General features: G+C 40.0%; 1 protein-coding gene and 1 long non-coding RNA gene across 7 annotated transcripts in view; one reads left to right on the plus strand and one right to left on the minus strand.

The window, feature by feature from the left end:
- hdac5 (histone deacetylase 5) overlaps positions 1 to 22,206 on the minus strand; it is a 288,826-nt gene that overhangs the window by 46,385 nt on the left and 220,235 nt on the right. For all 6 annotated transcript variants that reach the window (XM_033035320.1, XM_033035315.1, XM_033035317.1 and 3 more), the window contains 3 exons: positions 13,254 to 13,387; positions 10,286 to 10,406; positions 9,796 to 9,845 (listed from right to left, as the gene is read on the minus strand). In XM_033035320.1, the coding sequence (XP_032891211.1) occupies positions 9,796 to 9,845; positions 10,286 to 10,406; positions 13,254 to 13,387 (305 nt within the window). The remainder of the gene's footprint in view (positions 1 to 9,795; positions 9,846 to 10,285; positions 10,407 to 13,253; positions 13,388 to 22,206) is intronic.
- On the plus strand, positions 2,775 to 19,351 carry LOC116982039. Its single transcript, XR_004414335.1, has 4 exons — positions 2,775 to 2,785; positions 15,069 to 15,072; positions 18,248 to 18,253; positions 19,262 to 19,351. It is a non-coding gene; the product is annotated as an uncharacterized LOC116982039 (long non-coding RNA).

The raw sequence follows: 22,206 nt of genomic DNA on the forward strand, positions 1-22,206 counted from the left end.
ATTTAACGGGGGACAGCGAGTTTTTTCAAATGTAAATGAGATCCCATTGTGACGCGTCGGCGCTCATCTCCTTCCCATCCCACCCCCCCACACAATAAAAATCTTGATTCTTATTCCGTAAATGAACGGGCAGTTTATGTAAATGAGATGCCATTGTGATGTCATACGCTGCTAAGGGCAAGTGTGGCGCTGTTTAAAATGTTAAAATGTTTTAAATGACAATGTAACATCAATCTGAATGAAACTTGATACAAACCACCACATGACAGTTGTGTGTAAGGTGGTCCAAAAATTGTAGCGCTATCGTGTACCGTTTTGGCGTAATTTGACAACATTACCAAATCAGAGATCACAGACAGACGCACGTAGAAACAAACAAATTGAGAGTTTTAGTAATATACTAAACCAAGTGGCCCTGTCACAAGGGAGGCCTGGTCCCCCAACGCAATATTCCACCACTCACCCATAGCCCCCATGGGAGGTCTGGTCCCCCAACGCAGCCCATTCCCCAATGCACTATTCCACCACTCACCCGTTCCCCCAATGCAAGCCATTTGCCAAATGCAAGCCATTCCCCCAATGCAATATTCCAGCACTCATCCATAGCCCCCAACTGCACAGGAATATAAAAAAGGATTGCAACATTGTAGCTTGCAATTGCACTTACTAGTGCTGGCAGGACTGAGTGGCCCGGGATTGCAACATTGTAGCGGGCAAGGTTACAATCCCATTGTGAAGTCATAGCTGCAGAGGGAATAATTTTTTCCTCAAATTTGTATTTTTATAATTAAAAAATGTGAAATAACTTGTGAAATATAACATCAATCTGAACAAAACTTTGACTCACCACGCCACAGGACAACTGTAAGGTGGTGCAAAAATTCTAGCGCTATCGTGTGCCGTTTTGGCATAGTTCCGGGGGCACATTTACAGACATGCTCACACACATGCATAGAAATAAAAAAGATGAGAGTTTTAGTAATAGATGGCCAAATAGGTGTGACCAGAATAGATGGGGCATCCTGGTCAGCATTGGCAAGTTGGTTTGTTTCCGTGCTGTATGGTTCTAACTGTTTCTAATCATCTGACTTGGCGTGGTCTCAACCCAAAATGTCACCTATTCCATTTCTTCAGAGATGCTGCATGACCCTCTGAGTTACTCCAGCTTTTTGTGTCTATCTTACACATGATACAGTTTTCAGGACTGAACATTGACAAGCCGCAACTCTGTCTCAGCCAGCACCATTAACACTTGTGTCATTCATTCTCTTGGGGCCTGTACTCTATCATAGGCATTTCTTTAACCTCTCTTTGAATTATAACAGTTCCTGGCACAGCCAACACATTATCAACCTGAAACATTATCATTTTCTCTCTACACATCTGTTGCTTGCCCTGCTGATTATTTCCAAATTTTCTGTTCTTAATTATTGGCCTACAAACCTGGTCCGTTTCTCAGATAGGTGTTTACATTTTTTTTTCTGCTATGCTCTTTGGTTTTATACTTTATGATCAACAGCAAAGTAAGAACCTGTGGCTGGATATGAGGCTATATCTGAGGCTAGGCTATGTTATTGTGAAATTCTAACAAAGAAATTAAAATGTTGCCAACTTTGATAGCGAATTCCAAAGATTAACTACCAATGCATGAAAAATGTATTTTCCCCTCAGCCCTACATAGCCAACCCTATATTAAGAAACTACGACTCTTGGCCTAGACTTCTCAGCCAAAGGAAATATCATTGCTGCATTGGTCCACTGATATTCTTCTAAACCTTCGACAATATAGAACTAGCATGCATGTTTAATCTCTCCTCAGAAGATAACCCTACACCCCAGGAATCCATCTGCTGAACATCTTGTTACACTCCTTCCATCTCGAATACAGTAGGTGGAAAAACTGACCGAGGAATTGAGTTCTGGTTAACATCCTCCATTTCAGTGCATCATACTTCGGTTTACTGTCACGGTTTTAAAGTTAACAAGATCTTTGACATTTGTAGAGTTGTGAAAGGAGGATGCTGTGGTGTAGAATAAGGAAAAAGATACATATCAGAAAATAAAATCTTTTTGCATCTCCTGAATGCAAACAGTTTGCCTGGTCTATTATATTGTCTAGCTAAGTTGGAGACATCATTCAACACATTCTAAGGAAATTTTGAATACCATGCCAAAAAAACCCATATCCAGATTTATATTACTTTAACTGCTTAAAAAAATTATTTGTGGCTTGGCAGATACATAAATGCCAAAGCCTTGAGGCTTTGAATCCCTCATGCAATGGGTTCATTGTTTGCAACCCAGATGTCTTACAGATTCATCACAATTTTTTAGCTGATGAAACAATGCAAGTGATGTGGTTTAAAAAGAATTTCAGTTTTTTTTTAAAGGTTGAAGCAACATCTTATGCTATTGCCCTGTAAAATAGCTGGAAAATAATGTTGAAGCGAAAATTGCGAAATGTTATTTATTGTTTAACTCTCATTACTTTCGACAAAAAGGTTACCTCCAACACCACACCATGAAATTATCTTTGGGAAAAGCAATGGAATCAACGCTGATAAAAACAGAAAATGCAGTAAACTCGCAACTGATGGGGTTCTGATGAAGAGTCTTCCACTCGAAATGTTAACTGTTACTTTTTCCACAGGTGCTGCCTGGTCTGCTGAGTGTTAACCAGCATATGTTTTTGGCTTTCATGTCAATGTTTTGATTTTCATTAACAGAATCTACGGTGTATATTCTGTACTGGCTTCGGATCAAGTTATCCTCAAGTGAAAGGTTGGTATACAAGCAATTTGAATCAAAATGGAAAACATTTTCTTGCTCAAGATCTAAATTGATTTAAATACAGCTTCATCAATTTATTTACTGTGATGTATGGTTACAATATTAAAAGCACTTTTAAAGACACAAACTTTTCTGCTTTGAAGCCATGAGAGGCAATTTACTTTAAAAACGAATTATGCGACAAAGCCACATATTAATAGATGTGTTCAATGGGTAAAATGCATTAAATCTAACAGGGATAATGTCAATTAAAAAGGCAATCGTTCAGCTAATTGAACATTCATGATTGTATCTGTAAATAATTAGAAATGTTGAAAATTAATATTTTAAATATAATATTTTTGACATTCACAAAAACTGAAAGGAGAAAAGACTAATTAATAGTTCAGGTGGACCCTGAGATTGTGGCAGAGATCTGCTCTGCATATCCAGTCACGCCATTTTACTTAAAACCTAGCTGAAGTTCAGCTTTTCTGACAAAACTGCCAACATACATCGCACCATAAATATTAAAACAAAAGAGCATAAATATAAATTTAGTTGGGTTACTCATAACTTTATACCACCTTAAATAAATTCTGCTAATTTTCCTATTCTTCTAAAAAAAGGGATTCACTCAATAAATTTATCTTTCTTCTCCTTCAGTTTCCCCTCCAATCTAAAGTACCAAGCAATTATTTCAGTACCAAGTTTGTTTTGTTTAATCTTTATTGTTCACTCAGCCTTAATTTTCACAGCAAGCCTAAATATAAAGTTTTTAAATAAAATGTGCACTGAGTTATTTGTGCCACGGTGGATGATAACTGCAAGTCTTTTCCACCATATGCTTAATTTACTGATTCCTTGCTGAGTTGCAAGTAAATGTTGAACATCTTTAAAAGCCACTTAGGTTCCAAGGACACATGGAAGCACAAGTACCTTTCATTACCCACTTTACTTGATAACATTAGTATATTTATTACATTTGGATCAATTCAGTACAGATGGAGCCATATTTTGTACTTTGAGTAATTTATCAATGCCTTTTAAATCTGTAATTAATGACTAAGGCAACATGCTGCTGATAAATGTAGTTATTATAGATATTATGTTAAAATAGAGGTTCTGCTTTTCAAACTAAAATCTTAATAATTTGGCATATGATAAGGTGTGAGATTAATCAGTTTCACAGTCACAGAACTGCTGATCATTAATCTGCTACCAATTTCTGGCAGGGTTGCAAGTAAAACTGAGCTCTGTTCTGGTTTAAGGGAAAAGAAAACCAAGTGTGAGCTTTGATATTGATAGCTGATGAAAATCACATTACTTAGCAAATAAAAGTCACATGCATCTTTTGGAAAGTTTACATTTAGAAGATTATTTTATTTACCGTTAAATTTGTTTTATGATTAGCCAACACTAAATTTTTAAAACCTTTAACATTTTAAAGTTGGGCAGGAATGTGCTAAAAATATTGAGTTGCTTAATTGCTATTTATTGCGACAAAATAATTTTCTTTTCACGTGTACCTGATACTAACCAACCATGTTTTACAACTACTTTTAAATATAAATGGCAGGCCGTAATATTGAAATAATTTTGATAGATACTAATTGTTGACGGCAGACTCCAGGTCTGACTCACGGCTGCCTTTCTTATCCAAGTTGCTTTATGAGAAATGTTTGGGATTGATCGGCGGATATAAAACATTTTGGGGGTGTAGGGGAGGTAATATTGTTACTATTACAGAACCATATATATATTTTGATCAATATTTAAGGTATCTGTACAAAAGAGAACGAGTGTCTCCAAAATGCAGAACAAAGAATACATTTTAAAAAGTATGTACGGTTCAGATTCCAGGAAAAATATTAACTGTGACGATGACTCAGAAAGTGTTGCAGGTATACAATTCAATTGAAAAGCATAACTGAAGGTACGGAATTAAATCGTTGCGTTCGAAGGGTAAAATATTATCCTAATAATTAAAAATAAAACCATCTCTTGGTGATGGGATTTTACATAGTTTCAAAGTTTGCATGACAGAATTTTATAAAGAAATTGCTACATTGCCTACTGAATATTATCTATTCAGCAGGGTTCTGGAATATATTCAAACAGTAGATACGCTCAGCAAATAAATCAGATTGGTTGCATTTCTTCCAATTACTCGTTAATTTGTTGTTGTTTGGCATTTTGTTCCCACCACAAAAGAATTATAAAATTAGTTTAAAAAAGAGAAATAACACAATAGACTATATGTATATCACTTCACTGGCAAATACCAGTAGCAATTGGGTAGGAAATGAGGCAGAAGCGTAATTCTATGGTAACACTCCAATGTTAAGGTGTGTTACGCACAATCATATTATCTTCATATTGGTGCTATGAAGTCTATACTCAGCACACAATGGGAACAAATTTACAAATCATCATCCTTCCAATCTCCCCTTATGTTTCACTTTTATCGATCAATAACACGGCTTAGTTAATAACACAGGTTAATACAACTGGCATAGTAATTCTAAATTAAATGTGTACGAGCAATGGCTCCGGACTGCATTTGAAGAATGCAGCCCAAGTCAGATTCTACTGAATAGCAAGTGTTTTCTAATATACTAAAATATGTTCAATGGACAGTGTTTTAAAAATATTGATTGAAATATGAAATTATGAGAAGCACAGATGTGGTGGATGGTGTTTTTGCCACGGTAGAAATGTCAAAGACTAGATGACATAGCCTTAAGGGGGAAAGTTTAAAGGAGATGTACAGGGCAAGTTTATTTTTACACAGAGTGTGGATGCCTGGAAGGTGCTGCCGGGAGTGGTGATGGAAGTCGATGATAGTGGCAATTAAGAGCCTTTTAAATAGGCACATATATGTGTAGGGAATGGAAGTACAGTGCCCTCCATAATGTTTGAGCCAAAGACCCAACATTTATTTATTTCCCTCTGTACTCCACAATTTGAGATTTGTAATAGAAAATAAATCACCTGTGGTTAAAGTGCACATTGTCAGATTTTAATAAAGGCCATTGTTATACATTTTGGTTTCACCATGTAGAAATTACAGCAGTGTTTATACATAGTCCCCCCGTTTCAGGGCACCATAATGTCTGGAATACAGCAATGTCATGTAAATGAAAGTAGTCATGTTTAGTATTTTGATGCATATCCTTTGCATGCAATGACTGCTTGAAGTCTGCGATTCGTGGACATCACCAGTTGCTGGGTGTCTTCTCTGGTGATGTTCTGCCAGGCCTGTATTGCAGCCATCTTTAGCTTATGCTTGTTTTAGACAATAGATAATAGGTGCAGGTGTAGGCCATTCGGCCCTTCGAGCCAGCACCACCATTCACTGTGATCATGGCTGTTCATCCACAATCAGTACCCCGTTCCTGCCTTCTCCCCATACCCCTTGACTCCGTTACCTTTAAGAGCTCTATCTAACTCTCTCTTGAAAGCATCCAGAGAATATCTAGAGTACTTCCTTAAGCACCCTGGGATGCAGACTATCAGGCCCTGGGGATTTATCAGCCTTCAGTCCCATCAGTCTACCCAACACCATTTCCTGCCTAACGTGGATTTCCTTCAGTTCCTCCCACCCTAGGTCCTCTGGCCACTAGTACATCTGGGAGATTGTTTGTGTCTTCCTCAGTGAAGACGGATCCAAAGTACCTGTTCAACTCATCTGCCATCTCCTTGTTCCCCATAATAAATTCACCTGTTTCTGTCTTCAAGGTCCAACTTGGGTTTTAACTAATTTTTTCCTCCACATACCTAAAGAAGCTTTTACTATCCTCCTTTATATTCTTGGCTAGCTTACCATCGTACCTCATCTTGGCTAGCTTACCATCATGCCTCCATACTCCCTTTTGTTCAACTGTAATACTGACACTTCCGATTTTCCCTTCTCCCTCTCAAATTGTAGATTAAAACGTATCATATTATTGTCACTACCTCCTAATGGCTCCTTTACCTCGCGTTCCATTATTAAATCTGGTTCATAACGCAACACTAAATCCAGAATTGCCTTCTCCCTGGTAAACTCCAGTACAAGCTGCTCTAAGAATCCATCTCGGAAGCACTCCACAAACTCCCTTTCTTGGGGTCCAGTACCAACCTGATTTTCCCAGTCTACCTGCGTGTTGAAATCTCCCATAACAACCGTAGCATTACCTTTACGACATGCCAATTTTAACTCTTGATTCAACTTGCACCCTATATCAAGGCAAGTGTTCGGAGGCCTTTAGATAACTCCCATTAGGATCTTTTTATCGTCACAATTCCTCAGTTCTATCCATACTGACTCTACATCTCCTGATTTTATGTCACCCCTCGCAAGGAGCTGAATTTCATTCCTCACCAACAGAGCTACACCACCCCCTCTGGGCTAGTTCCCTTCAGTTTTCCCTTCAGCATATAAAAGACATGCTCAATTGGGTTCAGATCAGATGATTGACTTGGCCACTCAAGAATTTACAATTTTTTAGCTTTGGAAAACTCCTTTGTTGCTTTAGCAGTATGTTTGGGATCATTGTCTTGCTGTAGAATGAACTGCCGGCCACTGAGTTTTGAGGCATTTGTTTGAACTTGAGCAGATAGGATGTGTCTATACACTTCAGAATTCATTATGCTACTACCATCATCAGTTGTATCATCAATGACGATACGTGAGCCAGTACCTTCAGCAGCCATACATGCCCAGGCCATAACACACCCTACCGCCGTGTTTCACAGATGAGATGGTATGCTTTGGATCTTGGGCAGTTCCTTCTCTCCTCCATACTTTGCTCTTGCCATCACTCTGATACAAGTTAATCTTCGTCTCATCTGCCCACAAGACTTTTTTCCAGAAATGTGGTTGCTCTTTTAGGTACTTCTTGGCAAACTGTAACCTGGCCATTGTATTTTTGCAGCTAACCAGTGGTTTGCATCTTGCAGTATAGCCTCTGTATTTCTGTTAATGAAGTCTTCTGCAGACAGTGGTCATTGACAAATCCACACCTGACGCCTGAAGAGTGTTTCTGATCTGTCGGACAGGTGTTTGGGGATTTTTCTTTATTACAGAGAGAATTCTTCTGTCATCAGCTGTGGAGGTCTTCCTTGGCCTGTCAGTCCCTTTGTGATTAGTAAGCTCACCAGTGCTCTCTTTCTTCTTAAAGATGTTCCAAACAGTTGATTTTGGTAAGCCTAAGTTTTGGCTGATGTCTCCAACAGATTTGTTCTTGTTTCTCAGTCTCATAATGGCTTCTTTGACTTTCATTGGCACAACTTTGGTCCTCATGTTGATAAACAGCAATAAATGTTTCCATAGATGATGGAAAGACTGGAGGAAAGACTAGGTGCTGAGAGCTCTCTTATACCTGCATTAAGGAGGCAATTAAACATACCTGAGCAATTACAAACGCCCGTGAAGCCATGTGTCCCAAACATTATGGTGCCCTGAAATTGGGGGACTATGTATAAACACAGCTGTAATTTCTACATGGTGAAACCAAAATGTATAAAAATGGCCTTTAATAAAATCTGACAATGTGTACTTTAACCACATGTGATTTTTTTCTATTAGAGATCTCAAATTGTGGAGCACGGAGGCAAATAAATAAATGATGGGTCTTTGTCCCAAACATTAAACACTGTATATGGATCATGTGGAGGCAGAGGAGGTTAACTTGGAATCATGTTCAGCACCGACATTGTAGGTCGAAGGGCCTATTCTTGCGCTGTACTATACTATACTATTGTGCTGTACATTGCTTTACTACCTAGTTTATTTTGACTACAAATTGGTACAGTTGCTAGACTGAAAGTTGCATCTTACAAGTCATAGGCACAAAATAATGTACGTTCAACTTGGTCATCCCATCTGGATTACATTCTATCCCCTGAAGAGATCGGAGGAATTTAGCATGTTTCTGTACTGATGCATTCAGCACATTTCCAAGCCATTTTTCACTTTAGGTATTGATGTATACTGCTTTGATATTGAAGGAGTAATGTGAAATATTGTCAACTGTGCAAAAGACCATTATGTAAAGAGAATTTTGTTAATGAGCTTAAGAATTATTTATTTAGGCTGATGATCAGAGAATTTGCAATCTCATATAACACATCAACAACCCTACCCAACAGGGACCTCGTTACAAGGCATGAAATAAATCTACAGTACCTGAAATTGCATCAGTTAGGTGGACAAGCAGCTTGATGCCACACTTGCGAAGAAGGCCCAAGCTTCTCATCACATTTCTATAAAGTTTGCAGATGATATACTTTGGGTCTGAAATCTCAGTTCATTAGTGTTTTGTTGGCCTCTGCCACATCAAAACTTGTTGCCTTAATAATGCTTATGAACCTCTCAATACACCAAAAATGCCATGGTATTTGAACCATTTTGCAGCTACTCAGAGGCGAAAATGCAAATCATAAACTTGAATTAGATAGCTGGGCACAGTAATTATACATTAATGTGCAGTTTGAATCTTTCTATGGGCCTGAAATGTTCAGTGAAATTGTCTTTTATCACTGAGGAACTGTTCAAATAAATAGAATTTTAATTAGCATGGTGAGGACAGATGAGAATTAGTCCATTTATAACTGCACATGAAAGTAAAAAGCAGACTCCATTTTGTTTGACATATTGGATATGGCACAGATAAACTTTTGTAATCTTCAAGAAAGTGGTCATAATACAAACATTTTTGGCATTCTCTTTTGCATACATCAACCATTCTCCAAGTACAGCGATTAAAGAAAAATCTCCAGACAATAAATGAAAACAAAATTGTGAGTTGCGGCAGTCACAGAATACAACTTAATTCATATTGTGGATTACTGAATTAAAGAGAGTTATACGAAATGTTGTAATTTAAGATCTAGCCTAACTTTCTGCATTCCATTCTGCAAAAAGTGTTTTTTTACTTTTATTACTATTTTGAAAATTCACAGGGCAATAAGTAGTATGATTCAGCCATTCACTTAAATTTTATCAAATTTAAGAAAATAATTGTTCTCAACTGTACTCACCCCTAGTCCACCACAGGGTAGCAGTGCACACATCTTCTGTGTAATAGGACCTATACAAACATTCCAAGAGAATATTCATCAGTCAATGGTGAAAGTTGACAGAGGAGTTTGCTTTCATTTCTTGAAAGGCAATATAAAAACTTTCAGTGATACTTCGAATCCAAGGGCTGTGAGCTGCAAGTTACTATTCAGGTATATTGTCAACTGGCATAAGTATCTAACTTAAAATGCTTCAAGTATTTATTATCTCAAAAATGTAAGTAGCTCATTAGCAAACTAACCAATTGTAGTCTGCATAATGTATCACATCAGAACAGACTTCTTCCAAACCTGCAAATAAATGTAATATAGAAGCTTGATGCAAAGAGACCATGGATATGGTCTAACATGGCCACAAATAATGGAATACAGCTGCTCTCAAGTTTATAACAGTTTGTTTTTCATTTGGTCTTTTGATGATCAAATGCAAATTACGGATTGGTGTACATACCTAGCAACTTCTTACTGTCTAGTTTCTGTCTGTTCAGAGGGCTGGTGCCATACAACAATGTGTGGTGTTCCGAATGCACAGTTTGAATTTCGTCCAAGGTTGCTTTTCTACCTCTGATTCGCTGCAAAAGTAAGTACAGAATATTAATCCTTTGAAGAGTGAAGCAGCACTCCCTCACCAAAATTAAAATGTAAAGCTGCCTGCCGTTTATTCTAATGGGTACTTTAAATTAAGGTTAAAGGTAGTACCAGACTTTTGGAATTTTTACCATGCAATCTTTTAATTTAAAATCAGAGTTTGGGAGATATCAGAAAGTGAAAAATGTAACCCTTCACTACTCGCAGGCTTTATCATTTAGCTATTACACATGGGAAATTTCCTGGTGGGGAGACAACACTGATTGATGTTGAATATATCAAGGAGGTTTCCATACTAACCAATTTTCCTGTGAATAATGGTTTCAAACATGTTCATAATTATGTATAAATCATAGATATCAGCAGTTATAACATTTACTAGCTGGTGTATATAGTTAACTCACAATAGCTGTCAAATCATTTTAACGTTGATTTTAAAAGTCCATTTTTTGCAAGTTCAAATGTCTAATTTTGTTCGGTTGTCTTACATAGAAGTATATAAAATGATGAGAGGCATTGATATGGAAGACAATCAGAACCTTATTTGCAGGTTGGAAATGTCAAGAACTAGAGAACAGAGTTTTAAGGTCAGGGGCCAAAGTTGAAAGGAGTGGAGTAGGGAAGTTTTTTCTAAACAAAGAATGGTGGATGCCTGGAATGCATTGACAGGGTGGTGGTGGAGGCAGATACAACAGTTGTGTTTAAAAGGCTTTTAGATTGGCACCTGGATATGGAGGGAATGGAGGCCGAGGAGATTATTTGAACTTGACATCATGTTCAGCGCAGACATTGTGGGCTGAAGGGCTTGTTCCTGTGCTCTACATTCCTTGTTCTATGTACATCTCTGTTTTCCCCATCAATTGTTAAACATCAGGGATTTAAAAATGTAAAATGTCCTGCACACTGTAAATGTCAAATCTTTTCTTCACTAGTCCAAAAACAATGGTGTTTATCTATTGAGAAACTCCCTGAAAATTCATTCAATTCAGATAACAATTTGTTATCACACAATTTTGTAGAAGGATTTAAGATTGGTACACCATAAATGCTGAACGCGTAGATTGAATGCTATATAAATGAGATAGAATTGCCCTCCATGTTAGACAGTACTGCCTTTAAGTCTCTCTACAATGGTTTAAGGTATCAAAGAAACCAAGTATGATTCTTAAATGAATAAATGAATCTGCTTATATCTGTTATAACTGTGTTTCTGAGACTAACTGCTGTGAGCAGAATGTTAGGGATATTTTAACGTTACGGCACAATGATTTTTGCATTAGGATAGAGCATCTGAATGACAATTGTTGCAAAATAGAACATAAAAATTTCTACGGGTAGAACAATCATACTTTTTGCTGAACTGCAGTGGTTGCAAAGTTTATATTAATTCAAAGAATGCTTAAAATGGCAGTTTAAAATTGTGTTCAAATTTCATCTTCAGATTTGTTTGACTTCTCTTTATCAAGGATAAATATATCATGCTTCCCAATTTTCTCTCTTTAATAGCATTTTATTGGAATTCTTGTTTGCACATGATGAATATACAAAAAGGAGATAAAACATTGGTAGAAATACATCATAAAGGTACAATTACAAGTATTTCTGTCACTTATGTACAGCTTTGTTACTTTGTTCAGAGCAGGAAAGAACAATTGAGAAATATGATTAGGATGCATATTACAAGTTAACTTCCAACATAGAAAGCCTAAAATTCAATTTACTGTACTCGAAGTATCAGGCAAAATATTCTGGTGCAGTAAAAAATAATGCATATTTTCACTAGAAAGCGCCAGCAAACAGTTTTAATTGTTTGCAGATCTGTACGTTTTTATTTATATTATAATAGATGTTGCATTCAAGAAAAAAAAAAAACATATGAACATCACCCAAGTGACCACACACTATCTCATGCAGCAAATTTCAAAAGACATTATCATAGCAGGAAACCTAAACCTCATCTGCAAAGAGCACCCTGTACTGTGCAAGGAATCTCCCTCCATTTCACACTTCAAGCTTTCTATATTACTATCAACTCTAGGTTTGTGGGGAGTATTTGCATTTCTGCCCTTTAAATTCTGTGAAACATCAGATCGTCTTGCCTTTGGCCTCTGCATTATCTCACAGCCCCACAAACCACATCAAGCTCCAGACATTGCAACTGCGGTCACTATATGAAGTACGCAGGCCCATGAGTAGTGACTGGGTCCTGACTGCCTTGATAGTCCTTTGAAAGCTTGTCAAGGACTTTTCCCAATGGTTTTTAAATGTCTCTGATAACCCTTCTTATTTCTTTCTTGAGTTGCACTGGACAATAGGTCGATACTCGGGAGTCATACACCTTCACATTCCAATATACAATCTATCCCACGAGGTTGTACAACCAATGATGTGATCAACACGTGAGAAATTTCTTAAAAGAGTAACTATAGGCTTTTCCAGAAATGAAAATGTCATTCAAAGTATATCAAATATACAATAACATTGTTATTTCTTAAAACAGTGCAAAACACTATCAAGTAGAAGACAAATTGATCAAAATTCAGTTTTGGATTAGATCGGTGTAGTTTGCTGTTGTATCTTTCAGTTCTTTTCAGGTGCAGGTCCACATTTCCAAATTAATCAGGTTTGAGATTTTTGGCCAGTGAACAGATTCTTCAAATGTAATTCAGGTTTCTTGTTCATAATGGTTATTTCAGGATCATAGTTAAAATGTCAACATTTGCAAGTTGAAATAATCCTCTGTTATTCATTCATTCCTGGGAAACCGTACTTAGCTCCAGTATTTTGGGACAGGTATGAACCTTAGTCAACAGTTTCCCCTGCTTACTTACCTCGCACTTGTTGAGTAACCCTGTTTCCTGAAGTCTAGACCAGACGCTCTGTATTCTTCCTGCATGCTCTGGATGGTTGTTAGTATTCCCACAAGTGCACTGGTGTTTCAGCATAAATGTATCATAGACCAAACCTGTAGCGGAGCAAATATAACAGAAAGTGCAAAGATTAAAAGCACCATGTAAATCATTTAAATTAATTATTTAACAATGCAGCATACATGAATCAGTTGCATAAACATAAGCTAAAATGTTGGGTATTTCGCCCGATGGTCAGATTTATGCTGAGCAACTGGAAATAGTTAAAATAGATCTAATGCATGTTTGGCAGGTTTTATTGATAAGGGATATCTCAAAAGGTTATCTTGTTGAAATAGTTTCTCTCTCCACAGATGCTGTCTGACTTCCGGCACTTTAATTGATTGATATATATTAAAGTGTTAACAATTGTGTATTTACTTCACACTATAAGCCAGAAAAAACATGATGATGAACAAGGCAATGCTTTATACTGTATCTGGCAACGTTGACAACCACTCGCCCAGTCATTCACCCTTTTTCAACTCCGAGGACAGAGACACACATTTGAACAAATATACATTAAGATGCTTAATTAACACTTGATGAGACAAAACGTGAGGAAGCCAGATAATGCAGTTGCAAAAGAGGATTCTGTTGTCTTGTGGAACCACATGGCTATTTTGGAGCTTTTGGATGGCTTCTCACACTAAATGCAGCACACAGTTTGGTCAGCAAAAAGATCCTCTGTCTTGTTAACATTTGACAGATAATTATTTCTGGACAGCCTGAAGAATATAGTGGCTCTGATTAGTTCTTCAACTGCTACAAGGTATTCAACCCAAGGGGAGAAAAGTAATGAAAGCCTGCCAGTTTCTCAAGATTGTATTGTGAAAATAACGTTAATATGACTTCTCAAGGATAGGCAACAAAATATCTTCCACAATAACTCACAACACCAGTGCCCAGCAAGGCTGGGTTCTCAGCTCATTGTGTTCCCTATGCATTCACGATTGTGCAGTCATGTTCTGTTCTAATTTCATTTGTAAGTTTGCAGATGACATTGCGGGAGTGGGCCTGATCTTATACAATGACAAGACAGAGTAGAATGTGGAGACAGAGAGCTTAGTAGCATGGGAAAGACAACAAATGTCAGCCTTAATGTCAGCAAAATGAAGGATCTGGCACTGACTACTGCAGTTCAACTCTCCACTCTGCATCAATGGTGTTGAAGTGGAGATGCATGAGAACGTCAACTAACATTTTGTTATGATTCAACCACATTGACACTACAGCCAAGTAAACACAGTAATGCCCTTGTTCCTCAAAAGACTAAGGGAATTTGTATATTCTCCAAAGCCTCTTACCAATTTCTGCAGATGCACCACAGAAAGCATCCTATTCAGATGCACCATCATTTGAAACAGCAAACGCTCTGTCCAAAACTGCAAGAATTTGCAAAGAGTTGTGAACGTAGCCCAGTCCATCAAGCAAACGAGCCCCCCCCCCCACCCCCCATCAATTTAATCAATTCTTCACACTGCCTCGGGAATGCAGCCAACATAATCAAGGACCACTCACACCCTGGTCATTCTCTCTTATCCCCTAGCAGATACAAAGGCATGAAAGCACATACCACCAGATTCAAGAATAACTTATTTTCAGCTGTTGTCTGACTCTTGAACGGACATCTCATATGCTAGGGATAAATTCTTGATCTTTCAATCTCCTCCATTGTGGCCTTTGCACTTTTTAAAATATCTTTGTAGGTGTTAGCTGAGACTGTAGGTCTCAGAGCATAGTCTGCACTCTGTTTATTTTTCTTTTGCACTGCCCAATGAACTCAAGTATGGTATGATTTCCCTAAATAACACACAAAACAGTGCTTTCCACTGTATCGAAGTACATGTGACAATAACAAACCAATACCAAATATAGACGGTTGACACTTGTGATGTCTTGAAGTCTATTCTCCCACGAAGTCAAAATTTAATTCCTTTTAACAGTTGTTGTTTGTGCATACTTGTGGCCACCTCATTTCATGCAGCAGCATCAATTTTCAGTCCATAAGCTTCCTGTAAAAGCGTCAACTATTTTTATTCCTAAGTATTTCTTAAATATGACTGATTTACCACTGACCAAATTAGAACTGGAAATCAAGGGCCTCCCTATTTGTCATTACCTGAGATTACCTAAAATATCACATTTGGTTGTGAATCTATAGGAGGAAAGACTATGACAATAATTGAGTTGCAGTGAATCAGAATCAGTAGCAGCAGCAACATGCTTAAGTGTGAGATTCATGTTGTGAAAGGTTCAATGAACAGAGCTTTAAGGGGCTGTCCCACTGCAGCGACCTAATCTGCGAGTTTAAAAGAGTTTGCCCTCGACTCAAACTCGCACGATGGTCGACACGTGATCCTAGGAGGTCCTATGAGGTCACTGGAACTCTCCTTCATGCTCGAGGGAAGTTCCCGCATACTCCCGGCCTCAGCTAGATCCCAGAAATTTTTTCAGCATGTTGAAAATTTTTCCATGAGTAAAAATTGGTTGGTATGGTTCTTTTTAACTCGTAGTGCAGTGGAGTGGGGTCGCTATTTCGTTACAGGCAGTCGAGGGCTGCCATAGGCAAACTCCTTCACTGACCGGGCATTTTGATTGGCTCATTGGAGTTTTCAGGACCAAGGAAAACCGTCGGTAGGTAAAATGCCCGCTAAACTTTATTATACTTCTTAAAAGTGTCTCCACTCCTTCTCCCCCCCATCACCCCCCATTCTCTCCCCTTCTCTCTCCTTCTCTCCCCCTCCCCCGCTCTCTCTAAAGGAGTTACCGTACACCATGGCAGCTGTCTTTTACCTTCCTCTTCATCGCGGGTGTGAATTTCAGACAGCGCTCCCCCACTTTCCCTGGCCCCTGCCTTTGCGATGTGTTTTTGTGTGTGGGGTCGGTTGATCCAGCTCGCGGTTTCAACGCAGACGGTCGATCCAGCTCGAGGTTTTCCAGGCGAGTGCCCTCGAGCTTGAAGGTCGAAGACACTCTTCTGAATTCACAGATTAGGTCGCCGCAGTGGGACAGCCCCTTTACGTAGCCTATTTTCTCTCAACAACAATCCTGTTAATTCCCTTCCTAGTTTTTAACCAGGACATCTCTGTTATTTTCACCACAGCAAGTCTGTACGGAGTTTCACAAATTATTCAAGACTATTATTTGCAAATGTGCGGCGACCTAATTGGCGAGTCTCGATTTTTTCCACGGCGACCTTTTTTTACTCGCGGGCATTTTTCAGCATGTTGAAAACGCCGTGACCTAGCTGAGGTCTCGAGTATGCAGGGACTACTCTCGAGCAAGAAGGAGAGTTACAAAGACCTCCTAGGACCTCGTGTCGACCATGCTGTGAGTATGAGTCGAGGGCAAACTCTTCTAAACTCGCCAATTAGGTCGCCGCAGTGGGACAGCCCCTTAAGCCAGAATGTGCCATGTGGCTCAGCTTATTCCTGGGGCACATCTTGCACTGTTCCAAAATTGGCAACTACTTGCTCCTCCTACATAGTGTTTTTTATTAGTTTCCACTGACAACTTGCCGATGGCACTTAGACATGGCCAAATACAGCAAAGAGGCTGCCTCTGCACAAGTGTAGTTCCAGAACCACTTTAACAATCAATGAGTCTTTGCTCTTACGGGCTGTCAAAGCTGTGATCTTTGACAATCAAACATTCAGTAACACGTGGGACAAATTTTAAAAGAATAATAACTCTTAGTCATAAATATTATTTTACATATAAAATGCTGAAAACACATACACATTAAAATATTGAAACAACCACACGAGTAAATACATAACTACTCAATTTTATTCTGGCAATTGATTTCTTGCAATGGGGACCACCATGGTTGCACTAGGTACATACTCTGCAGTCAGGCTTTACAAACCGAGAGCTGGGAAGCATGTGTAAACTCACACTGTCCATGGGTGGTGTCGGCCCATTGGAAAGCAGCAATAAGCCAGCAGGGGCAGATGCCAAGTGCTGGAAACAAGAAATTCCACCACCACCTCCACCAACATTCGTGGCAGAAAAAATATACTGCTGTCATTTGGTAAAATGAATCATTATAGGTAGTTAAATTCATTGCCAGTCAAGGTTTACCAGAGTGCTGCCTGATTAGAGGGTTTCAGCTACAGGGAGTGGTTGGATAGTTTAATGTACAGAGTAAGTTTTTTTTACACAATGCTGGGGCCTGGAATGCATTGCCAGGGGTGGTGTTGGAGGCAGGTGATAGGGGAATATAAGAGGATTTAGATAAGTACATGGAAATGCATGGAACAGGGGGTAGACACAAAATGCTGGAGTAACTCAGCGGGACTGGCAGCATCTCTGGAGAGAAGCGAGGGGTGACGTTTTGGGTCGAGACCCTTCTTCAGACTGAAAGACACGGGAAAGGGAAACAAGAGATATCCATGACGATGAAGAGAGATATGCAAAAAAGTAACAATGATAAAGGAAACAGGCCATTGTTAGCTGTAGCTAGGTGAGAACGAAAGCTGGTGTGACTTGAGTGAGGGTGGGATGAAGAGAGAGGGAATACTTGAAGTTAGAGAGGGTTATGTGAAGTTAGAGAAATCAAAATTCATACCCCTGGGTTGTAAGCTGCCCAAGCAAAATATGAAATACTGTTCCTCCAATTTGCATTTAACCTCACTCTGACAATGTCGGAGACCTAGGACAGAAAGGTCAGTGTGGGAATGGGAAGGGGAATTAAAGTGTTCAGCAACCGGGAGATCAGGTAGGTCCAAGTGGGCTGAGCGAAGGTGTTCAGTGAAACGATTGACAATCTACGTTTCGTCTCGCCGATGTATAAGAGTTCACATCTAGAACAACGGATACAGTAGATGAGGTTGGAGGAGGTGCAAGTGAACCTCTGCCAAACCTGAAAGGATTGTTGGGGTCCCTGGATAGAGTCGAGGGAGGAGTTATAGGGACAGGTGTTGCATCTCCTACGGTTGCAGGAGAAGGTACCCGGGGAGGGGGTGGTTTGGGGGGGAAGGAATGAGTTAACAAAGGAGTTGCAGAGGGAACTATCTCTGCCGAAGGCGGAAAGGGGTGGAGATAGGAAGATTGACTAGTGGTGGGATCCTGTGGAGGTGAGGAAAATGTCGAGGATTACGTTTTGAATGCGATAGCTGATGGAGTGAAAGGTAAGGACCAGGGAGACTCTGTCCCGATTGCGAATAGGGGGGAGGGGAGGGAGGGCGGAGCTGCAAAGTACCGAGGAGACACGAGTGAGGGCCTCATCTATGATGGAAGATGGGAACCCCCGTTCCCTGAAGAATGAGGATGTCTCGGATGTCCTGGTGTGGAACAATTCATCTTGGGTGCAGATGCGGCGTAGACAGAGGAATTGGGAGTAGGGAATAGCGTCTTTGCAGGAAGCAGGGTGGGAAGAAGTGTATTGAGATAGTTGTGGGAGTCAGTGGGTTTAAAATAGATGTCAGTCAATGGTCTGTCCTGTGATGGAAATGGTGAAATCAAGAAAGGGGATGGAGATGTTGGAGATGGTCCAAATGAATTTGAGTGCAGGATGGAAATTGGTGGTGAAGTTAATGAAGTCCATGAGTGCTGCATGGGTGCAGGAGGTGGCACCAATGCAGTCGTCAATGAAATGGAAATAGAGTTCGTTGAGGTGGGGGTGAAGGGGAACAAAGGCGAGGCCTCAGTTGAGGACAGACTGTTCTGTATCGGAAAGGGGGAGGTCAGGGTGGATGGTAAAGACACGACAAGGGTGGGGGTTTGGGTCAGAGGAGGGCCGGGGAGTGGACAGAGAAGGTTGAGGCGAGGTTCTGCGGGGGTATTGTGGGTGTTCAGAGAGGAGGAGGGGCGTGAGGACTATTGATGGGTGAGGTGTGGTCGGGGTAACCTGGTTAAAAGAAGGGGAGGAGGAACCATCATTACCAATCTGTAGGAGGAAGGGAATTTTCCTTCCCTGGATCCAGGAGAGTCAGACCACGTGGTGTTGGAGTCTGCAACGGGGAGGCTGTGGGCCCGTTGCTGAGCCAGAAATACTAGATCCTCCCCCTTGTTGCAACAGGGACAACAATAAGGTCCCCCAGTCCTTACCTTTCACCCCATCAGCCGTCGCATACAAAACATAATCCTCCAACATTTTTGCCACCTTCAACCGGATTCCATCACTAGCCACATCTTCCATTCTCCACCCCTTTCCGCCTTCCGCAGAGACCGTTCCCTCCAGAACTCCCTTGTTAACTCATCTCTTCCCACGAAAACCAACCCAACCCAGGTACCTTCTCCTGCAGCCGCAGGAGACACAACACCTGTCCCTATACCTCCTCCCTCGACTCTGTCCAGGGACCCCAACAGTCCTTTCAGGTTAGGCAGAGGTTCACTTGCACCTCCTCCAACCTCATCTACCATATCTAGATGTGGACTCTTATACATTGGCGAGGCCAAACGTAGACTTGGTGATCATTTCGCTGAACACCTTCGCTCAGTCCGCCTGGATCTTCCTGATCTCCCGCTTGCTACACACTTTAATTCCCCTTCCCATTCCCACACTGACCTTTTTGTCCAAGGCCTCCTCCATTGTCAGAGTAAGGCAAATTGGAGGAACAGCATCTCATATTTCGCTTGGGGAGCTTACAACCCAGACATATGAGTTTTGATTTCTCTAACTTCAAGTACCCCTGCAATCCCTCTCTCTCCATCCCTCCCCCACCAAAGTCACACCAGTTTTGTTTCTCACCTAGCTATAGCTAACAATGGCCTGTTTCCTTTATCGTTGTTACTTTTTTGCACATCTTTCATTATTTGTTCTATATCTCTCTACATCATCGTCACTCGTTCCCCTTTTCCGTGACTTTCAGTCTGAAAAAGGGTCTTGACGCAAAACGTCACCCATTCCTTCTCTACAGAGATGCCACCTCTCCAGCATCATGTGTCTATCTTTGTTTTAAACCAGCATCTGCAGTTCCTTCATACTGCATGGAATAGAGGAATATGGATCATGTACAGGCAGATGAGATCAGTTTAATTTGCCATCATATTCAGTACATTGTAGGCCACAGGGCTTGTTCCTGTGGCGTACTGTTCTATGTTCCCTGAAACAACTCCTGTCCTAAAATTCTCTAAACTTGATTTTCTGACCATTCACATCTTTTATGATTTCACTCCTTTTAACCCATGAATTGTGCCAGGACCCTAAGTTCTGGAATTTCTGGACAAAAACGTGCTGGTAAGAATGATTAATAAACCCACGCGTCACATTGCCAGAAACCAAAAACAATGTTTAACTTTTTTTAAGTCATGGTGCCCGTATGCACTGGGAATATCACCCAGAGCCTGCCTTGCATAACACATGCAACATTATTCTGTTAAAATATGAAGGGCATACATGCTTTCATAATTTGTGAACCAGTGCTGTGCACTGCAACATCCAGTTTTAATAGACACTAAAGTCTCCCATTTTTGACATGATTTGGAATACTTCATTACACCAAAGTCATTATGCAATTATAAACTGTCATTGATAATATCCAGAATGGATTCATGAAGTGCTAGGAAGTAAATGTTGTGTTGAATTGTCCCAAGTGAACGTAGTATATTCTGACCAGAGGAATTAGAAACATAATTATCAAAGAGGGTCATGCAACAAAGGGAATTATTTCCATTCACCAGAGCTTATAATTTACACATGAAAAGAGGTGATGCTCTTATAATTTATAAATGTAATTAGATTATATTCAGCAGCTGTTAGCTATATAGTTTGAACTACTGACCACTAAACATTGCATTATTAGAGGGTAATCTATAACTGGAACAAGTTGTTGTCATCTTAAATTGATAATTCTCTACATTGTGATCAATATAGCAATGTAAATGCAAGATAGACACAAAATGCTGGAGTAACTCAGCGGGACAGGCAGCATCTCTGGAGAGAAGGAATGGGTGATGTTTCAGGTCGGGACCTTTCTTCAGAAGTCTGAAGAAGTTCTCCCGCTGAGTTACTCCAGCATTTTGTGTCTACCTTCGATTTAAACCAGCATCCGCAGTTCTTTCCTACACAATGTAAATGCAAAGTCTAGTTAGATTGCTGCTGGTTTGCTACACCCAGGATCAACTCTAATTCTATTACATTCGCAATTAAAAGGAAAACAGCTTTAAGTCTGACATATTTACTTTAGCGCGTGTTACATAAATTATTTCAATAATCTAAATCCCTTATGTTTTGAATGGGTGACTTTCCATAAATTGCTCTCAATAGATTTGTTTCCAAGCAGAGAATTTTAGAAAGAATCACCTTGAAATTAGGCTGCAAAGCACTATGATAGATCCAACCAATTTACAAATGTTGCCTAATACTGCGTACATTCGTGTCCTTTGAGATCATCTCAGAAATTCAACCAGACACATGCAATCAAGTGCTCTGCTTACAAGGCTGAAATAGTTTATTTGATGTCATCCTCCATTACCAGCATTTCAAGGGGAAGATGAGAGATTAGACCAAGGTGATCCGGGGGCAACCAATTTATGAGTATTCATGATCCACCTCTAGACAGGAACCCACAAGGTTCCATTCTAAACTATTATCCTAAGCAATTCACCTACCCCCATCCCACAGATGGTAACAGTCCACTACCAGAAGCCACTTGCCACCCCCATCCCCCACCCCATCTCAAAGCTGATTTACTGAACATTCATCCCGGGCCCAAAGCCCTAAATCCCCCAACTCTACACCCTTAACCTCCCCAGTGGTTCCCAACTTTCTTCCACCCACCAATTTCTTTGGTAAATCACCAGTTTTTACCTTGCCCCCCCCCCCCACCCCGGTTAAGCCCAGGTTCACCCCACCACTCATTGATCCACTCCAACTGTCTAAATGGTTCTGGCCCAATCCCCAGCCACCCACTAATCATCACCACCA

This window comes from Amblyraja radiata, chromosome 16 (assembly GCF_010909765.2).
Source record: "Amblyraja radiata isolate CabotCenter1 chromosome 16, sAmbRad1.1.pri, whole genome shotgun sequence".
NCBI lineage: Eukaryota > Metazoa > Chordata > Chondrichthyes > Rajiformes > Rajidae > Amblyraja > Amblyraja radiata.